The sequence below is a fragment of the Dipteris shenzhenensis genome, chromosome 31 (assembly GCF_047967505.1).
Source record: "Dipteris shenzhenensis isolate YYH24624 ecotype China chromosome 31, Dip_SZ_1.0, whole genome shotgun sequence".
Lineage (NCBI taxonomy): Eukaryota > Viridiplantae > Streptophyta > Polypodiopsida > Gleicheniales > Dipteridaceae > Dipteris > Dipteris shenzhenensis.
In genome coordinates, this window is record NC_141626.1 from 26989804 (window position 1) to 27008060 (window position 18257).

Consider the following 18257-nt stretch of genomic DNA (forward strand, 5'->3'; position numbering starts at 1 on the left):
CTATCATTCATTAGGTCTCAGTGTGGGTGAGTGAAATGCTTAAAGAGAGAGCATAAAATTGGAGGCATGAAATGGAAAGAGTGTACAAAGACTAGTAAATGCAAATGGTCCAAAAGTCAACAAGATGAATTTCATTGAGAGAGAGAGAGAGAGAGGTGGGGCGGGGGTGGGGGGACTTGCCTAGAGAGAAGAAGAAGGAGAGAGAGAGAGAGAGAGAGAGAGAGAGAGAGAGGAGAAAGAAAGGAGAGAGAAAAGGAGAAGAGAAAGGGGAGAGGGGAGAGAGAAGAAGAGAGAGAGAGAGAGAGAGAGAGAGAGAGGACGAAGTCACTAAATGCATGCATTAAAGCCTCTTACAAAGGGCATACTTGGACCAATCACCTTTGTACCAAAGTCATAAATACCAGCCTACCAAAGTTGCTAGCAACCAATAGGAAATTCTCACCCCAACAAATAGAAATAATCAGGATTTTTAGCTTTGCAAAACTCGAACAATTGCTAAGGCTACCCAGTTCAGGCCAAAAAAAAAGAGCACATGATGTGCTCTATAGGATTGTCTTCATTATTTCAAACGGTGCAAGAAATGCCATGGAAGAAGGAGACGGAGTGTTTGCAGCAACCTTCGGCAATGCAGGCTCCCTTCTTGGTGCAAGTGAAGAAGGAGAAAATAGAAGATTTGCCTCCCCAATTGACAGCGGTCACCTACAGGGAGAATCCAGAGAGTGGGATACCAACCATAAAGACGGAACCGGAGGAGGAGCCACTAATCAAGACAGAACTAGAAGAATCTCAACAAGCGAACCAGTGAGGAATGCGTAGGAGGATGAAGAGCATATGATGAACCTACTAGGACGACTCCGAATGAGCAGGGAAGGCTTGTGGAGTCATGTTAGAGACTAGATGGAAGGGTGTTACCTCCCATGTGGCAGGTAAGGGTGAGACTACCATTGGAGTCCTTTCTCATTATAATGGAGTCGTCACCCAAGTTATCACAAATGGTCAAAACAGATGGGTGCTCCTCAAATGCCTTAGTAAAGAGAGAAACTTTGCAGTAATCTCTTTGTATGCTCCCAACTCAGCAGCAGACAAAAAGTCATTGTGGGAATCTCTTATGTGTCCATATGGCAATTGTTTTGCTATGGGGGATTTCAATATGGTAGAGATGAAGAGGGACAGATGGTTGGAAAAAGGCACTGTCATCAGAGGTTATGAGCTGGTTGCTTGGGAGGAACTCAAAGAGCACTGGCAGAGGGTGGATGCAAGTCCAGAGGGTGAGCTCACTTGGAGCAACAATCAATTAGGAGAGCACAGGAGAGAAGCTAAGTCCATTTTGTATTCCATCAAACTTTTATTTTTACTTTGTCGTTCACAGAACCAAGGATTCTTTCAGGTTCATGTAGTACAAAGGTTAAATCTTCAACCGAGGAGTGGCAAGCTAATCATTAGCACCGCATACTTCATTTAGTCTCCTGACATGAAAAACAGGGTGTACTCTCACGTGAGGAGGCAATTCTAGTTCACATGCAACCAATCCAATCCATCGCTTAATCCTAAATGGACTGTAATATCTGGGGGATAACTTTAAAACCTTTCCAGTACTAAGTGTCTTGGATTCCTTGGGAATGCGCAATGTTCCCACTAAAAATTCTCTAGGAGGACGATGTCTATTAGCATAAAATCTACCCCGCTCTTGGGCACTTCTAATAGACTCTTTGGCGAACTACAACGTCTCTTGCATGTCTTACAGCATCATTCTTAATCCCTTGGTATCCAACCATGATTGGAGACCTAGATTGAAACCCGTACATAAGCATAAAATGACTAAAACTAGTATTAGAATGCTTAGCACTGTTCTACACAATTTCGATCATGACTAAATATTCTTTCCATGAAGACTATCTCTTGGAAACATATGCACGAAGCATATCTTCTAGTAGTTGATTTACTTTTTCGGTATGGCCATCGGATTGTGTATGGTCCGAGGAACGCGTACTCAAAGTAGTCTCCAACTTCTCAAACACTAAAGTCCAAAAGTTTTAAGTAAACTTGGAGTCGCTATCACTGACTATGTCAAGTGGCAAACCATTCAGTTTAAAAAATTGGTCCACAAACTAGTGCGCCAACTGATAGAGTTGATCTTGCAGGTAAAAACCTAGCCATCTTTATCAATCTATCAATGGCAACCCATATGGCATCATGACTTGTGTGGGTTCTCATAATAAAATCCATGGAAATACTTTCCCATTTATTACCGGGTATCTCCAATAGCTGTAATAAACCTACGCTCCTAAGCCTTTCATCCTTAGTCGTTTGACAGACTTGGCAACCTATTACGACATAGTGTTCAACAAACTATCTCATCTTAGGCCAATAAAAAGTGTTTCACAAGAGACAAACTCCGGTGCACCCCTAGATGTCCTGCACTAGGTGCATCATGACACTCCCTAAGAATCATAGATCGAAGATCCCCAAATTCAAGCACACAAATCTTCTCATTTCGGAATAGCAAGCCATTCTGAATCATCCACGACCTCCTATCGCTTACACTGTGGCTGGCATAATCCCTAAGTCTTGGTCAATCATGGAGCTCCCATCTTGGACATTCTACCAATATAAAGTGAAATGGCTAGCAATTGCACAAAGGCCTCAAGGTTTGAAATAGGTCAAAAGATATCTCAGAAAATGATAAAGTATTTACCATCTTAATTTGACTCAAGGCATCAACAACGTTAATTGATGAACCGTTCCGATACCTAATCTCAAAATCAAAATCGTGCATTAACTCTACCCATCTCGCTTTCCAGCCCCTCAAATCATTGTTGCCATCACATACATACTTGATTGATTGGTGATCAGTCAAGATGTGAAATCAAGAACCACACAGATAGGGTCTCCAAACGGGCTCCAAACCTTTAGTGCATATACTACTCCATAAAGTTCTTTTTCCATCGTCGGCCAACGACATTGAGTGTTATCAAACTTTTTACTCTCAAACGCAACCGGTCTTCCTTCTTGGAATAATGCTACCCCGATCACAAAATCACTAACATCAGTTTCCAAGATACAAGGTCTACTACGGGCAGTGTAAGAACAAGTGCTTCCTTGATACAAAGTTTCAAAGTAACAAAATCCTTGTTCAAATCTTCATTCCAAGAGATAGGTTGGTTTGAATTACGCCCTAAACCTTTCAACACATTGGTCAAGGGAACCGTGATTTTAGAATAATCACGTCTTGATTTCCTTAAAAAGATAGTAAAACCCAAGAAAGAACGAAGTTGTTTGACAATTTGGAGAATTGGCCATTCTAAAACCTTTTGAATATGATCTAGGTCAATGCTAATCCCTTCCCATGAAATCTTGTGTCCTAAATAAATGATTTCCTTCATAAAGAAGTCACATTTACTTTTCTTGGCATACAGCAGATTCTATCTTAACAATCCTTAGATGAGATATATGATCCTCTAAGGTCTTGTTGTAAACCAAGATACCATCAAGGAACACAACAACAAACTTGCACAAGTAATCTCGGAACAAGTCATTCATCATCTATTGGAAGGTTGCTAGAGCATTAGTCAAGCCAAAAGGTAAAACAAGGAATTCATAATGACCATATCTCATCCTAAAATTTGTACTCTCAACATGCTTCACAAAGATGTGTATCTGATGATAACCAGTACGCAAATAAATCTTAGAAAAGTGCTTCGCTCCTACAAGTCTGTCTATCAGGTCATCAGATCTAGGTAGAGGGTATTTATTATTAATTGTTACTTTATTCAAATGCTTAAGTCAACACACGTTCGCCAAGTATTATCTTTCTTTTTTCAAAGCAAGACTGGTGCACTCCAAGGTGATTTATTGGGACGAATATATCCCAGCTTCAGATATTCCTAAAGTTGCTTTGCTAACTCGTCCTCCTCAGTCTGGCTCATGGAATACTTACAGGCTAAGCACCAGGGACCAAATCTATTCGGTGATCTACTGACCTTCCAAGATGTAATCTTGAAGGCAGTTGAGTAGGAAAAACATTGTCAAAATCAGCCAACAACTTATGTAATTGACCTTGTTCAAAGATACTTAATTCATTTTTGTCTTCTACAGAACCAACAAATCAAGGAAATGGACTCAAGAAACAAGAATAAACATCATACAAAGTTGTATTTATCATTTGGCTCAACTAAACCGCATTTACAAGAGGGCCCCGTGAGGGGGTTATCTTATCACACTATATACAAAAATGTGTACCATTATGCCAAAAAGAAAGAGTATGGTCCTTCCATCCAATCTGGACATCATGGGTTTTAAACCACTCAATGCCCAGTAACAAGTCTACGTAATCTAAGTGTTAAATATAGCTTTGCAAAATAGTCTCATAGTCTTGAATCTGGAGAGGAAGACCATTAATCTTTTGATCCCAAAATTGTTTTCTTGCTGGAAGACGGACCTCATAAGTGTGATCACTCGATGTCGTGTCTAGCCCTAATTTCTGCACAAGTTTGTGATGAACAAAATTGTGAGAGCTTCTTGGATCAAAAAGAATGTGAACTCGTTGTTCCTTGACTTCGCCATAACCTTGGAACAAATCATTAGACCAAACAACGTATGACCTAAACTACAATTGCAAAAAATAGAACAAGTAAGAACGTTGATAGAAATACCTAGCATTGGCAACTTTAGACTTAGAACCTTGACCCTGCTTTGATTTTGAGACTGAGCATTGCGGGTTAGCATTGAGCTTGGGGTAATTTGCTTTTGCATGTCCCCGTTCCTCACAATGGAAACATCGACCTTCCTTCTTGATCCATAAAGAACGAAGGAACTGATCTTGACTGCTACCCTTAGTCGAATGAGATCGTTTTTTTGAGGGATTGTCCTAGGACTTTCCCTCATTGGCGCAACCAGAAGACTTATGAGTAAACTTACGTTTATTCTTCGCATTGTTATCATGCGCATTTGCACTCTTTGCAGGTATCATTGTATCATCATAAATGTGCACAAACGAGATAGCTTCCAACAAAGACGTAGCTTTATTGTTCTTTACTTGGAGTTTGTAGGAATCTAGTAAACTTGCCACAAAAAATCCAAGTGGTGAAATCCATCTTTGATGCCCATATTTGCAGATCTCTAAACTTCTGTAGGTAGGTCTCAAACGTGAGATTATTCCTGACCATATGGAGGTCTTTGAATTTGCTCACAATATTGTAGTCCTCCTTCTTCAAGAACTCCTTCTTGAAGGTATCCTCGAAATCAGCCCATGTGGTGGGTTGCGGCCGCGGTTCCTTCCACCACAAGAGGGTTTCCCATAAAACATAGCCAACCGCCAATTGAATCTTCTTGTTGTCAGAGTACGAACGAAATTGATGGAGCAGCAAAATGGAAGCATGGAGTGTACCAACAATGAAGAAAATGACTTGTTTATTCATGAGTAGAAAGGCAATTGATACAATGCATGTACTCAAGGGAGTCCACCAAATTACTCCACTGATCTCTCAATTAGACCCATGAATCTCTCAGTCACACCTAATAGGACCTTCTACCACCTAACCTGGTCACACTAACCACCATGTGGTGACACAGAAACTCACACTAACCTTGTAGCCCTTACTACAACCCTTAGTACATCAATTTGTCCACCAACATACCCCCCCACAAATTGATTACCTCACCCCAGCAGTAGTACATGGGAAGCTTCATGGATTGTTTACACCTAGCTATAACACTCATGACCACAACCTGTGACTCACTCTGATTCTGGCTCTTGGTTTACAACTAGGAGAATGGACAATGACTATGCATGGGAAGTTCCCATAGGTCTGACTAACAATCATTCAAGGGAGACATCCCGAGGCAGAGAACCCTTATTGACCACACACAAAACAACTTAGAAGATAAATGGGTCATCATCCTCATCAAGATTGACTTGGGTAATAAAAGCAATGAGAGCCTTAATCTCCTCTGGTTCTTCTTCTTCTTTATCTGCTTCTTCCATAAGATTTGTTGAAAGTCTCTTCTTTGCATCGCACTCCTTTTCAAATTGTCCAAGCTTCCCACAAAAATTGCACTTCATCTTGCTCTTGCTTGTAGATCCTTTGAAGTTGCTTTTGAGCAGACATGCCTCACTTTCTTTGTAGCCATTCCTTTGTTTAATATTTCTTTCTTCCTCCAAGAGGGATGCCTCTAAATCTACCAGACTAGACTCTAGTAGATTAGTGAGAGTAGTTACAATGGTACAATACTCATCAAGTCGACTCTTAAGCAAGATAGCAATCACAATGTCATCATCAAGATCAAACTTGATGCTAGCTAGTTGAGTCAATATACTTTTCATGGAGTTTAAATGTGAAAATATTGATTCTCCTTTATCCAATTTCAGATCAAAGAACTTAATGAGCAGATAATACTTGGAACATTTCCCCATGCTCCAAAGACAATCTCAAGGGGTGTCCATGCAGCATGTGCAATTTCACAACCATCAATGCAATGAATAAAGAAATCACTCAACCCAAGTGCAATTATAGCTAATGCCTTTTCATCCCTAGGTAACCATAATGCTTCTCCCTCCCTAGTAGAAGGCCTTAGTCTTTCCTATTACCAATATTCCAATCCCCTTCTTCATGAGAATAAACTTGAGTTTGGTCTACCATGTGTGTAATCCCTCTCCAATGACTATGTACCAATGCTCAATCTCAATCAAAATACTAAAAATCTACAGTCAAGTCAAAAGCCCTATGCCATTGTTGACTTAGCCAAACATGAAGGCCAAAAAAAAAACTCTCAAAACTGACTCCAACAACAAGCAGAGAGTGGAGGGCGAGATTCGAACGGATCAAAGCAACTCCAAGAGGGCTTTCACAATAGAATGAAAGGTCTATTACCAATAAAGAGCCAGTAGGAAGCTTGGGCGAAATGCCACGTCATGACACCCAAGGTAGCACTAGCAAGTCGCATTGATTTCTCCTGAAGAAGATTGGTTTTTAACTCAATTCTCTCTACCTAGTGGACCAAATGAGCTCAAATTTCAACGAAAAACTCCTCATAGGATGGCCTAAATCCAGCTACGAGCAATCAAGAAAACTCAACGCGTTGAAGCAAAATTTGCAAAAAGTTCGTCGGGCGATAATCTTGTCGGCACGAGCAAATGGCACAATCATTCTCTAATTCCTCCTAGCCAGAGGTTCGCTCCATCAAGAGGAAGCTTGGGCTTAGAGGACTTCGGAAATGGTGCAACCGATGAAGAGAACAAGCTTAAGGAAAATTCGAGGCAAGAGAGGGAAGAAAGAAAAAAATCGAGAAAGAAGATGACGTGGCACAGTGGAAGGAAGGCTCAAGGAGGGTGAAGTGGCTCTGATACCAAATGATGGAGCAGCAATGGAAGCATGGAGTGTACCAACAATAAAGAAAAATACTTATTTATTCATGAGTAGAAGTGCCCTTATAAAGGCAACTAATACAATGCATGTGCCCAAGGGAGTGCACCTCCAGATCCACAAATTACTCCACTCATCTCTCAATCACACCTAATAGAACCTTCTACCACCTAACCTGGTCACACTAACCACCATGTGGTGACACACAAACTCACACCAATATTGCACCCCTTGGTACAACCCCCATTTCATCAATTTGTCCATCAAAAATTTGAAGTGGACTTGCCACTTGTGAAGCCATGTGTCCACCACTTCTTAAGTCCTAGCCTTATGTTCCCCTAAGTTTGGATCCAGAGTGATTTGGACCTAGAACAAAGGCCATAGCATCCACGTGTGTAAGGGCCTGCATAGTAGTAGTCATCATCGTAACAGAAGCATCAAGCGTCTTAAATTGTCGAGCCAAATTGTTAAGGTCAGTAGAAGATGCTTCGAAATGGCGATCCAGGCCTGTGAGGAAATCCTAGAAAGCTTGTTTGGTGACAAGGTCATCGTAAAGCCCTTCCCATGGGTGAAGCGAATATCCTTATTGTTCCAGAGGAGGAGCATATGATGGATCTACCAGGCGGGGATGACCAGAAAAGATTCATGGAAAAGGAAAGAAGCGGAGGCAAAATTCGAAAGAGATGGCAGCTTAGTGTTAGAGAGGACAGCAAGTAGGATGGGGATAGGAACCAAGCATCGAATTAGGAGCTGCTATAAGGCACAGGAGCAAGGCAAATTGGCTGACGAATAGGAACGACTATTGCAATTCGGGATGGCTGAGCTGCATGCGAACTTTCAAGAGTGTTTTAAAAGGCTGAACAAAGCTTTTTCAAAAAGCATGCGCTAGCTTTCGAAAAAACGATGCCTTTTCAAAAAAACATGCGCTTAAAACTCGGATCCCCCTTGCTTTTCGTGAAAGCCTATCTGAAAAGCAAGCGCCTAGATTAGCCTGCTTTTTGCTTTCAGGGCTTCCCGAGCTTTCTCATCCCTCCCAGGTCTAGCCAGTTGCTCATCCCTTCCAGGACTAGCCAGTTGCTAGCGCAACAAGATCTCCTCCCCTCTTCTTGCAGCGCCTACTCCTAGAAACCTCAACCAAGGAATTCGCAGATTCCATCGTCCACTCCCTGACTTCGCAACAGTCCAAATCGCCGTCCTTGCCTATAAGTCCAACTGTGCCACCCTAACCAAATCGTCCTACTTGCCTGGAAGTCCAACTCGAGCACCAATCCCTAACTACGAATCTAACTCTTCCTGTTTCTCTAGCGAATCAGGCACCAGCTTCAACGATGCATGTGTTGGGATATCTCAAGGTGTATGTCTCAGGCACACCTTATGTTTCTATGTGTGAGTGCTAGAGGCACAGTTAGGTGCCCACAAGCACAGTTAGGTGGTGGAAAGCCACATAGGATGATTGAGAGAATCTAGGAGTAGATTGAGGAGATGATTGTGGAGCTCTGAAGTCATCAGTGATGTCAGTGAGCATGTATGAGGTGCCTACTTAAGGACCTCACTCTTCTTCATTCTACAACCAAGTAATGCAAGTATTCTGAGTTTGTGTCCACTCTTTCCTTTCCTTTCAGATTTCCAACATGGTATAAGAGCCCTTTGATCCCCCTTGAGCCCATTTCTGCCACATCATCATCTTCTTCTTCATCTTCTTCTTCACCATCTCTCCCTCTTCTTCCCCAAACTTGCTTAAGCCTGTTCTCCTCAGGTTCTCAACCATTTCCCACGCCCTTCCAGCTGGAGATCCACCTTGTTGGGGCGAATTTTTGGCTGCAAGGAATTGAAGTATCTCCACCTCTGCTGGTCGCCATTGTACGATTTTCGTCGATTTCTCTTCCTGCGTTTTCTCTGCGCCTGCTCCTTCTTTCTCTAATTCCTTCTCTAATTCCTTTCAAGGGAAGCTTCTCCATACCTTGGGCTACCTTGTGCTGAAATCTGGGCAGCAATGGCTGCATATTGAAGGAGAAAACAGAGAAAAACCAGTCGACTTTGTAGAAGGAAGAGAAGGCGACCTGACGCGTTTTTGCGCCTCTTCTTCCCAGAGGATCTACTGTGGTATACCAGCTCTCTTTTGCCTCAGAAACCCCCTTTTCTTTTGCTTTGAAGAGTGAGCTATAAGCCCTCCAAGTTCAGCTCTCTAGTTTTGACAGTTTTAACAAGCTTTTGAAGATGATGCTACATAAAATGCTACTCTAGCATTCCTGGTCTTTTGAAGTTTTCAATAACTTCAGTACAAGTGTTGCTTCAGTTTTGCTTTGACTTGCTAGACCTGGTTTTGATTGGAAAGTGTTTATTTCACCCACTTCTATGAAGCATGTAAAAAGAAGCATCATTGTTTGAATATTGGGTCACTAGTCTGTGCTACATCAAGTGCTCATATTTTGGAAGTCTTTCAGTTATTTTTGCCTTGTAAGAGAGATAGACACTGCCCAATATCTAGGTTAGACCCTCTCATGGCTACTCTATTTAATCTCGAGAAGTTCAATGGAAAAGGCTTCCACACATGACAGATGAAGTGAAATTTGCATTGATGAGGGAGAACTTATGGGGACTTGTCAAACCTACTCCTACCGCTTCTTCTACGGCCTCCAATGCTGGAGAATCCTCAACTCCGACACGACCGGCAAGGGATCCAGCTAGAGAAGAAAAAGCATATGGTATCATTGCTCTTGCTTTAGGAGATGATTATATACACCATATCTCTGACTTGGAGTCTCCTTCGGAAGCTTGGCAGAAGCTTGACATGATTTTTGGTGCTAGCTCTCACATCTCTAAACTATCACTTAAAATCTCTTTCTTTGAATTGAAGATGACTAGTGGTACTACTTTAGCAGCTCATGTCAACTATATGCGGAGTCTTATGACTCAATTAGCTTCTATCAACTCTCCTATTACTCCAGATGATGCTATGGCAGTGTTACTTAAGAGTATGCCTGAAGACTATGATCACATAGTTAGCACTTTGAAAAATCTTCCTAATCCTAATCTTGAAGGTATTATCTCTGCTCTCCAAGAAGAAGAAAGGCATATGGAGCTCAGGAAAGGTAATGACACTGCTTATGCTGTAAAAGTCCAGAAGGGCAAGTATACTCCTTGCAATCACTGTGGAAAGACAAATCACCTTTCAAAGGACTCCTTCAAAATTAATCCATGCAAGCACTATGGCAAGAACAACCATAATGAGAAGTTTTGCAGAGCCAAAGCAAAGACACAAAATGCAAATCTACTTTCAGTTGATGAGCCTCCACAAGATGAGGCATCCTTTGAAGATTATGCATTTTAAATCATCTCTATGTATGCTCCAGATCTCTCTTTTTATGTCAAGGTACTCAGCCTGTATAGTCCTCCAAAATGAATGAAAATAAACTATTGTGTTTTGTGTGTTTTGTAAACACCTCTGGTCACCTTATGATATAGGCCATGTGTATGTTTTGTTCCATGGTACCTCCTGCAGACATTGTGTGCATGTACATGCAGGAGAGATAACCATTGGAAGGTCTTTTTGTATCCCTTTTGTTTACCTTACACCCAAGGGAACCCTTGCTAGCATGAGAACCTAGCCATAGATTAATCCTTGACCACCATGAGATGGCATGAGAAACTATGAGACTAGATGTATCCTTGACATAGCCTGAGGCATTCCCTTGAGGGGGGGTTTGTTGGGATATCTCAAGGTGTATGCCTCAGGCACACCTTATGTTTCTATGTGTAAGTGCTAGAGGCACAGTTAGGTGCCCACAAGCACAGTTAGGTGGTGGAAAGCCACATAGGATGATTGAGAGAATCTAGGAGCAGATTGAGGAGATGATTGTGGAGCTCTGAAGTCATCAGTGATGTCAGTGAGCATGTATGAGGTGCCTACTTAAGGACCTCACTCTTCTTCATTCTACAACCAAGTAATGCAAGTATTCTGAGTTTGTGTCCACTCTTTGCTTCCTTTCAGTTTATCCAACAGCATGCCCAAACGTAATCTTGACGATCTCACTGGCGTAATCATCCACTTGCAAGGATTCAAAGCCAATTTTGAATTTGGGAGATACCTGAAAGAAAATTCGTTCAATCCTCTCTACAAAGATTCATACTTGAGGAGTTGGCTCTGATACCGACACATCCCCAAGTGCTCCTGAGAATCCAGACCTGCAAACAGACACAAATAGCTATAGAAACGATGAGAACTAGCAGGCTGCTCACCACCCAACCATGACATCTACAATAAAGGATCTCGGATCAAGAGATGTCCCCTCCGAGCCACAAGCTGAACTGCTAGCACATCATCCATCTGGTCACAACAAGCCGGGTGTCCCATACCACCAGGTGGCACCCTCAAGGGCCTCACTGTCAAATGAACCTAGGGCAACGCTAGATAGCAGGTGCAAGTCCACACTCAATCCGGGATCAGACCCGCAAGAGAGAATCAGCTAGCTCCCAAGAGAATCAGCTAGCTCCCACTCACGATACTGACAACGGAGGCCCTGAACCCCTTATATAAGCTCAGGCCCAAAAGCAACGCTAAAAATAACAAAAACCCTAATCTGCCAATGCCCCTACAACTCATCTCAAGAATGGCCTGCATCTAGCCCTAAGCCTCCCTAGGATTCCTAAGCTAGTCTCATGTGACTAACGTGCGTCAGATATGATCCATGCACATGACAATGAGGGTACAAGAATTCCCATTGTCCATGGAGTCTGCTACCCTGTGTTGGCACAATAGAGGTGGTACTCCAAGCAGGGGAAAAACCGTGGCGCACAGCATTAATAAACATTTGTGCTAGGATAGGGGCCAAGACCTCCTGCCCATGTGCAAAGTGCTCAGTGCATAACCCCCCATGATCCTGGGCTCTCCGATTGTGGAGTCGCCATAAAGCAGATCGCACATTCTGTGCCGTGAACAACCTGCATGTGGTGGGTCTAGGAAGGGAAGACATATTTGGTGGTGTCTAAGACGGGACATCAGAGGGATGTCTCATGAGTGTACTAGTGTAGGAATGGGGGACCAAGAGAGTCAGTCAGAGAATAAGATGCCACATGGGCAGATCTGGGTGCACATACTCATGGCAGCAATGTGGGCAGCACTGCACACTGCCACATGAGCTGCTGTGCCATCCACTATTCTGAAACAGGGTTGTAGCCAAGCACAGCAAGTACAGCACAGTACAGCAGCTGTACAGACAGGTATTGCAGCGCCTGCAGCAGGTACAATAGATACAGAGCTGATAAGCAGTATGGCAGCAACAGCAGAGGGTCCAGTGCTTCTGCAGGGCCTGGAGGAGATCACAGACTGCGCCCAGGCAAGGGGCAAGCAGTGCATAGGCGGGGACATTTATAGGCCTTAGACATGGGTCGGCCATACAGCAATCTGCCACATCAGTAGACTCACAGCCTGGGTCATCCAGTCTGCAAAGGGCTTTCCAGTCCTATAAAAGGGCCCCATTGGGGACCCTGCCATTCACGCATTGAGCCTCATCATTGGCACATCCATAGCAGCAGGGAGGCCAGGAATCAGATCACTCTATGTCTCGTTCTATGTGCTGCATCCAGAGCAGCAAGGTCAGAAGAAAGGTCACCTTGTGCTGCACACTTGGGCTGCATCCAGAGCAGCAGGAAGGCCAATGAGGTGTGCAGTGCCTCACCATTGGCTGCTTTGCAGAGCAGCAAGGAGGTCTGCTGATGTAGCATCTAACCAGCCCACTGAAGCTCCATAGAAGCACGCAGGCTGACATATGCTTGAAGTGTGCCAAGAGGAGGTAGAAGACAGCTTTGAAGATGTGCAGTGCCTCACCATTACTGAAGCTCCATAGAAGCACGCAGGCTGACAGGCTACAGCAAGCAACCTGTCTCTGTTTTCTAATAACACGTCTAAGAGATTGTCAAAAGTCGGATAATCTATCAGCTCCACGATCTCATTGATGATCACCTCCCGGATCAAATGGTAATGGACCTCGATGTGTTTCGTTTGTGCATGAAAACACAGGGTTCTTGGCAATCGCTATGTAACTTCGCTCGCAAGCTGCAACATACGCTGCCTTGTATTCCACCTCTGTTGAAGATAAGGCGACTATTGGTCACCCAGCTCCAAGCATGTGCTGTATGTGATTTTGTATGTTGCTTGTATCCTTGAAGTACTTGAGCACCCATAATCTTACTTTCCAGTGATCCTCCCTTGGTTTTGATGAGACTTGACAGAGAACCCCAACAGTAAAAGAGATATTTGGTCAAGTATAATACCTTTGTAAGACTACAAATTTAGATTTTTTGTTGTTCTAAAGTCCAAAAATATACACAGAAAAATATTGGCTATACAACATTGCAAAGGGAAAGGTTTCTGTTACTCAAAGCTATTATATTTCTGAGATGCATAGGGTATCTGGAATTTCTAGATAGGGTGCCTGTCTTGCAAATCTACTGTGAAACCCAACAATCAAAAACCCAATTTCCCCATGGATTCAATAAAAAAGCATCATCCCTTGTACAAGATTGGAGAAGCTGCAATGGCTAATTCAGATTTAAACTTTAAGAAACAGGTGGAAAGATAAGGTGACTTTCATGCAAAGGCATAATGTAACTTGCAGACATAAAAGCATAATGTAACTTGCAGACATAAAATCTTGGCATTCATCCTTGCAACATAAATCTTCTGGAAATAAGGACCTATCAAAACATAGCTTACACGATTGGAGATGCTGAGATGACTAATTCAGACTTAACTTTGAGAACGGTTGGAAAATAAGGTGACTTCATGAAAAGGTATAATGGAACTTACAGACATAAAAGCTTGCCGTTCATAGCCTTGCAACAAGCTAACAAAACATAACTTAAAAGGCCATGTAAAAGTCCAATAATTAAAATCTTATTACTAACAAAGTGTGATCCCTAGACTATGCACTATAGTAAACACGAAAACAAAGTTTCCAGAGGCTGCATACAGAGTGCCAGAACTGACAGATACTGCAGTAAAAGCTTCGTGCCACAAATCTACACCTCAAAATGAAACCTAGCTCAATGGTCTACCTGCTGATGACATGCAAGGGACTCGGCAAAACACGGTCTGATTCACAGATACAGCAACAGGCATATCCGAATTTCCACATCTTGAATTAGCTTTGTGAAATAATAAGATCCAGTCTGAATGAAATTTTATTTACAATATGTCCACAAGCATGCTTGGACAGACTTTCCAAAAAAGCCATGACCAAACAAGGCTAGCCACTTTGCAAGAGCTTGCCATCATATAAAAAGAATGACTTGGCCAAAGCCACTCTGAAGCCAATAGAAACTCAAGAGTCAAAAAACTGGGCATGAAAACATTACGAACAAAAACTGTATATCAAGGTCAAGGGTGCAAACAAAGTAGCCATGATCTGTGTCTGTTAAACATTCAAGCCCCTTAGCACATTCAGATGAAACTTGCACAATCTGAGCATGCATGGACCTTTCATAAAGACCACCACATCAAGTTTCCAGTGAGCATATTGTCCAATCTGCCATAAATAAAGGCAATCAGCTTCAATTTTGCGCACAGTAGCAAACATGTTCTAAATAAACCCTTCTCTCACTGGAAGCCAGAGGATACCCAGGCATAAGCACCTTCAGCAACATTTTCTGACATCCCTTGTGATGCAGGCCTTGGAAATAAGCCAGCACCAAAGAACTGGCCATCATGGTAGCTGTTTGGTGCTGTATTAGGTATGGGCCTCTGCCCAGGGTTATTCCCAGATGGGACCCAGGCCCACCAGTGGTTGGATGTTCCAAACTGAGCCTGAGGAGCATACGTTCCCCTTGTCCAAGAATCAAACTGATTGTCTGCTGACCAGCCTATAGGATCTCCTCCACGAAGCTGGTTAGGACCTTGTCCTAATGCACTTCGAGCTCCCCAGGGACTATATTCATGCTCCATCTCATTCATCCAAACCTGCTCTGAAGGAGAGACTTGTGATGCCCTCTGGGAAGGAATTGATGCCATATCACTGGATCTAGTCCGCCTGCTTCCAAAGTATCCGTTCCGAGAGGCATTAGGTGGATGAAAATTAGTATTTCCATTCATTGCTTGTGCATTACGGCTATGAGATGTCTGCCCAAAGATGTGCCCTGAATTGCCCCCATAATTTGTCCCTTGATTGACCCTACAAAAACACATGCTATTCCTTAGCTTCACTGTATTAAGCACACTTATATAAAAAAAAAGGACACATGACGAGATCTCACAATGCATTTATTTGTTATTGCTCACCCTGCATGAACAGCTTGCTGATTTCCCAAAAATAACCCGAAAGCGTGTCGGGTAGCACTTGGCTGCAGAAACCTTCCACTCGGATTGTAGTTCTGAGAGGACCCTTCATAAGATGAAGGTATGCTAGTGGAAGCAGAAGCAGCTGAGCCTTGTCGCTGCCAGTGGCTCCTGTGAGCTGAGGAGAAACTTGCAGGTCTTCTAGTAGTTCTACTGGAGTGGTGGCCAACCTGCAAACCAAGAAAATCCTCAACATGATGCAATGGCCCTCCCATAGACAAACCTTGCGCCGCAAGATAAGGGCAGATGTGCCTAGCAGACGAAGCTCTTGATCCCCTTCTCCAATTTACCATTGGATCCAGATCTGCGATTACCAGTGCAAAAACCAAGAGAACAAAATGAGGCATTCTGGAAGCTCAATCATAACACATTTTAAGAAACACATAGAAAGTAAAATCTAGTGTACTTACATCTATTCCCAATATTGTCCATCTCCCTACAAGAAACATAAACACGAATCAATTGCTTGTCAAATGTGCAAGTTTGTTTTTCCAAAAAATTGAAAATGAAAACAGTAAATGCAATGTCTTCACTGAAATGACCTAAACCTTACTCGAAAGTAAGTGAGAAATGTGCAAAGGAGCCTTGATGAGGACACCAGGGTGTATGGCCAAACTGCTGCAAACAAGAAAAGTAGCATATTAATTCACTTCTAGGCTCCTTAAAGGCAGCACACACAAGGTTAGCATATTAGATCGAAATCACACTGCACAGCTATAACATTCCCTGGATGACATGTTTTCACACAAAGTTTAAACTGTATGAATCTTATGCTCCCAAAAGAAAGATGATAAAGTGTTCTCATTATCCTACTTTGATAAACACTAACCTTCTTTTATTCAAAATAGAAATGTTTCAAGCACGAAGAAAAAGATGTAATCGTAGAATTTTAGTGAAGCATTGTATGTGTGCTTGGCATGCACAGGAAGCTCTACAAGTATGATTAGCCATAAGAATTCTTCATGCGATCATTTCAAGCTCCTGTGCCCCTTGCTAGTCCATCCCCCTCCCCCAATTTCCCCTTGCCCAAACACTTTCTACCATCCCCTCCTGTTGGAAAGGTCACCTCCCCATCTGTAAGCCCCCATATGAGAAGAGCATGGGGGGGGTGAACCTTGGGTTTGAGGGAGTGCCACATGGGCAGCATCCTGGCTGCCATGTGGGTGCTAGTCAGACAACAAAGAGTGAATTACCGAGAGAGATCAGCATGGCTGCGTTAGAAGACACCTTTGTGAAAGGGAGATGGCAGGGACAGGATGTCTTGGATCTGCCCTGGCAGAAAGGATCTGATGAGGAGCATGATTGCGTGGTGATCCAGAAGAAGAGGCGCTTGCAACAGGTGTCTACAGCAGCAAGGCCAGCACACGGTGCATTAATGGCAGGGGGGAACCAGCAGGAGTGTCTGCCATAGAACTGGCTGGTTAGGGCTGGTTGGAGCCAGCCAACCAGGCCAGCTATTGGGCAGAACTAGGGGCTGGACCCGGCCTTGAAGTGTGGGCCAAAGTGTTAGAATTATTGTTATAATTTAGCAGTGACCAATGTAATGTAATAAGTAGGTTAGGGGCACTTTTCCCTCACTTAGAGGTTTTCCCCCCTAACCACAGTTAGTTCACTAACTACGGTTAGTGAAGGATAAGGTTTTGTCACTTAGACAAAACCTATCACTCTCTTCAGTTGTAACACACTCTTCTATTGCAACTAGTGATTTCAGCTCTCACTCTCCTGCTCTCACACTCTGCTCTCTCTCTCCCTCTACAACTCACATTTGGTATCAGAGCGGGTTGACCCCGCTCCCTGCTCCTTGCCCGAAAGCTCCCTTCTCCAAGCTCAACAGCTCGCTGCCCGTCTGTACAAACCAGTCGTCCGTACAGATCGCCATACAGCCGTACAGCTCCGTCCATACGTCACCGTACAGCCCTACAGATCCCCGTACCATTTTGCATCAGCCCATACAGCTCGTCGTCAGCCCGTGCAGCTTCTGTACATTCCGTACACAGGCGCACACTCTGCTTGTACATTCCGTACACAGGCGCCATACAGCCTGTAGCCCATCCGTGCATACAAGCCCGTGCCATCAGCTCGTCGTCCGTACAAGCTGCCAGTCAGATCCGTACATCGCCGTACAGCTCGCCGTACAGATCCGTACATCCGTACAGCTCCGTACAAAAACCCGTGCACCGTACTGTACGCCCGTACACGCCCGTACACAGGAGGGCACCTGTCCGTACAACCTGACTGTACATTATAGTTCCGTACGTTTGTACGGAGTGTGTCATTCGAGGCAGATTTTTGCTTTGCAGGCCATTTTGTGGGCAGATTTGCACACATTTTCTATATTGGGAATTTTGTCAAATTTGGGGCTTTTGCATTTGCTACAGAGATTGCAAAATTTTGGGGCTTTTGCAATCACACTGCAATTTTGCAGTGAAATTTGGGGCTTTTGCAGGCAAAGAGCAATTTGTGCAACATTTGGGGCTTTTAGACCATTTGCCCCTTTCTGGTTGCAATTTCAAGCCACAAATTGGGGCTTTTGTGTTGTAAGAGCAATTTTGCAGATTTCAATT

The 18257-nt window shown here is 43.3% G+C and overlaps 1 protein-coding gene across 4 annotated transcripts in view; it reads right to left on the reverse strand.

The window, feature by feature from the left end:
• Positions 1–14480: 14480 nt before the first annotated feature.
• Positions 14481–18257, reverse strand: part of LOC147881273 (uncharacterized) — a 28136-nt gene continuing 24359 nt past the window's right edge. Inside the window, exons 3-7 of one of the 4 annotated variants that reach the window (XM_087370204.1) lie at positions 16247–16308; positions 16104–16129; positions 15984–15997; positions 15637–15863; positions 14481–15529 (exon numbers count right to left, since the gene is read on the reverse strand). In XM_087370204.1, coding sequence (XP_087226330.1) covers positions 14959–15529; positions 15637–15863; positions 15984–15997; positions 16104–16129; positions 16247–16308 — 900 coding nt within the window. In that variant the 3' untranslated portion in view covers positions 14481–14958. Of the gene's footprint in view, positions 15530–15636; positions 15998–16103; positions 16130–16246; positions 16312–18257 lie in introns of all 4 variants that reach the window. The other 3 variants (XM_087370202.1, XM_087370201.1, XM_087370200.1) reach the window with 3 other exon arrangements.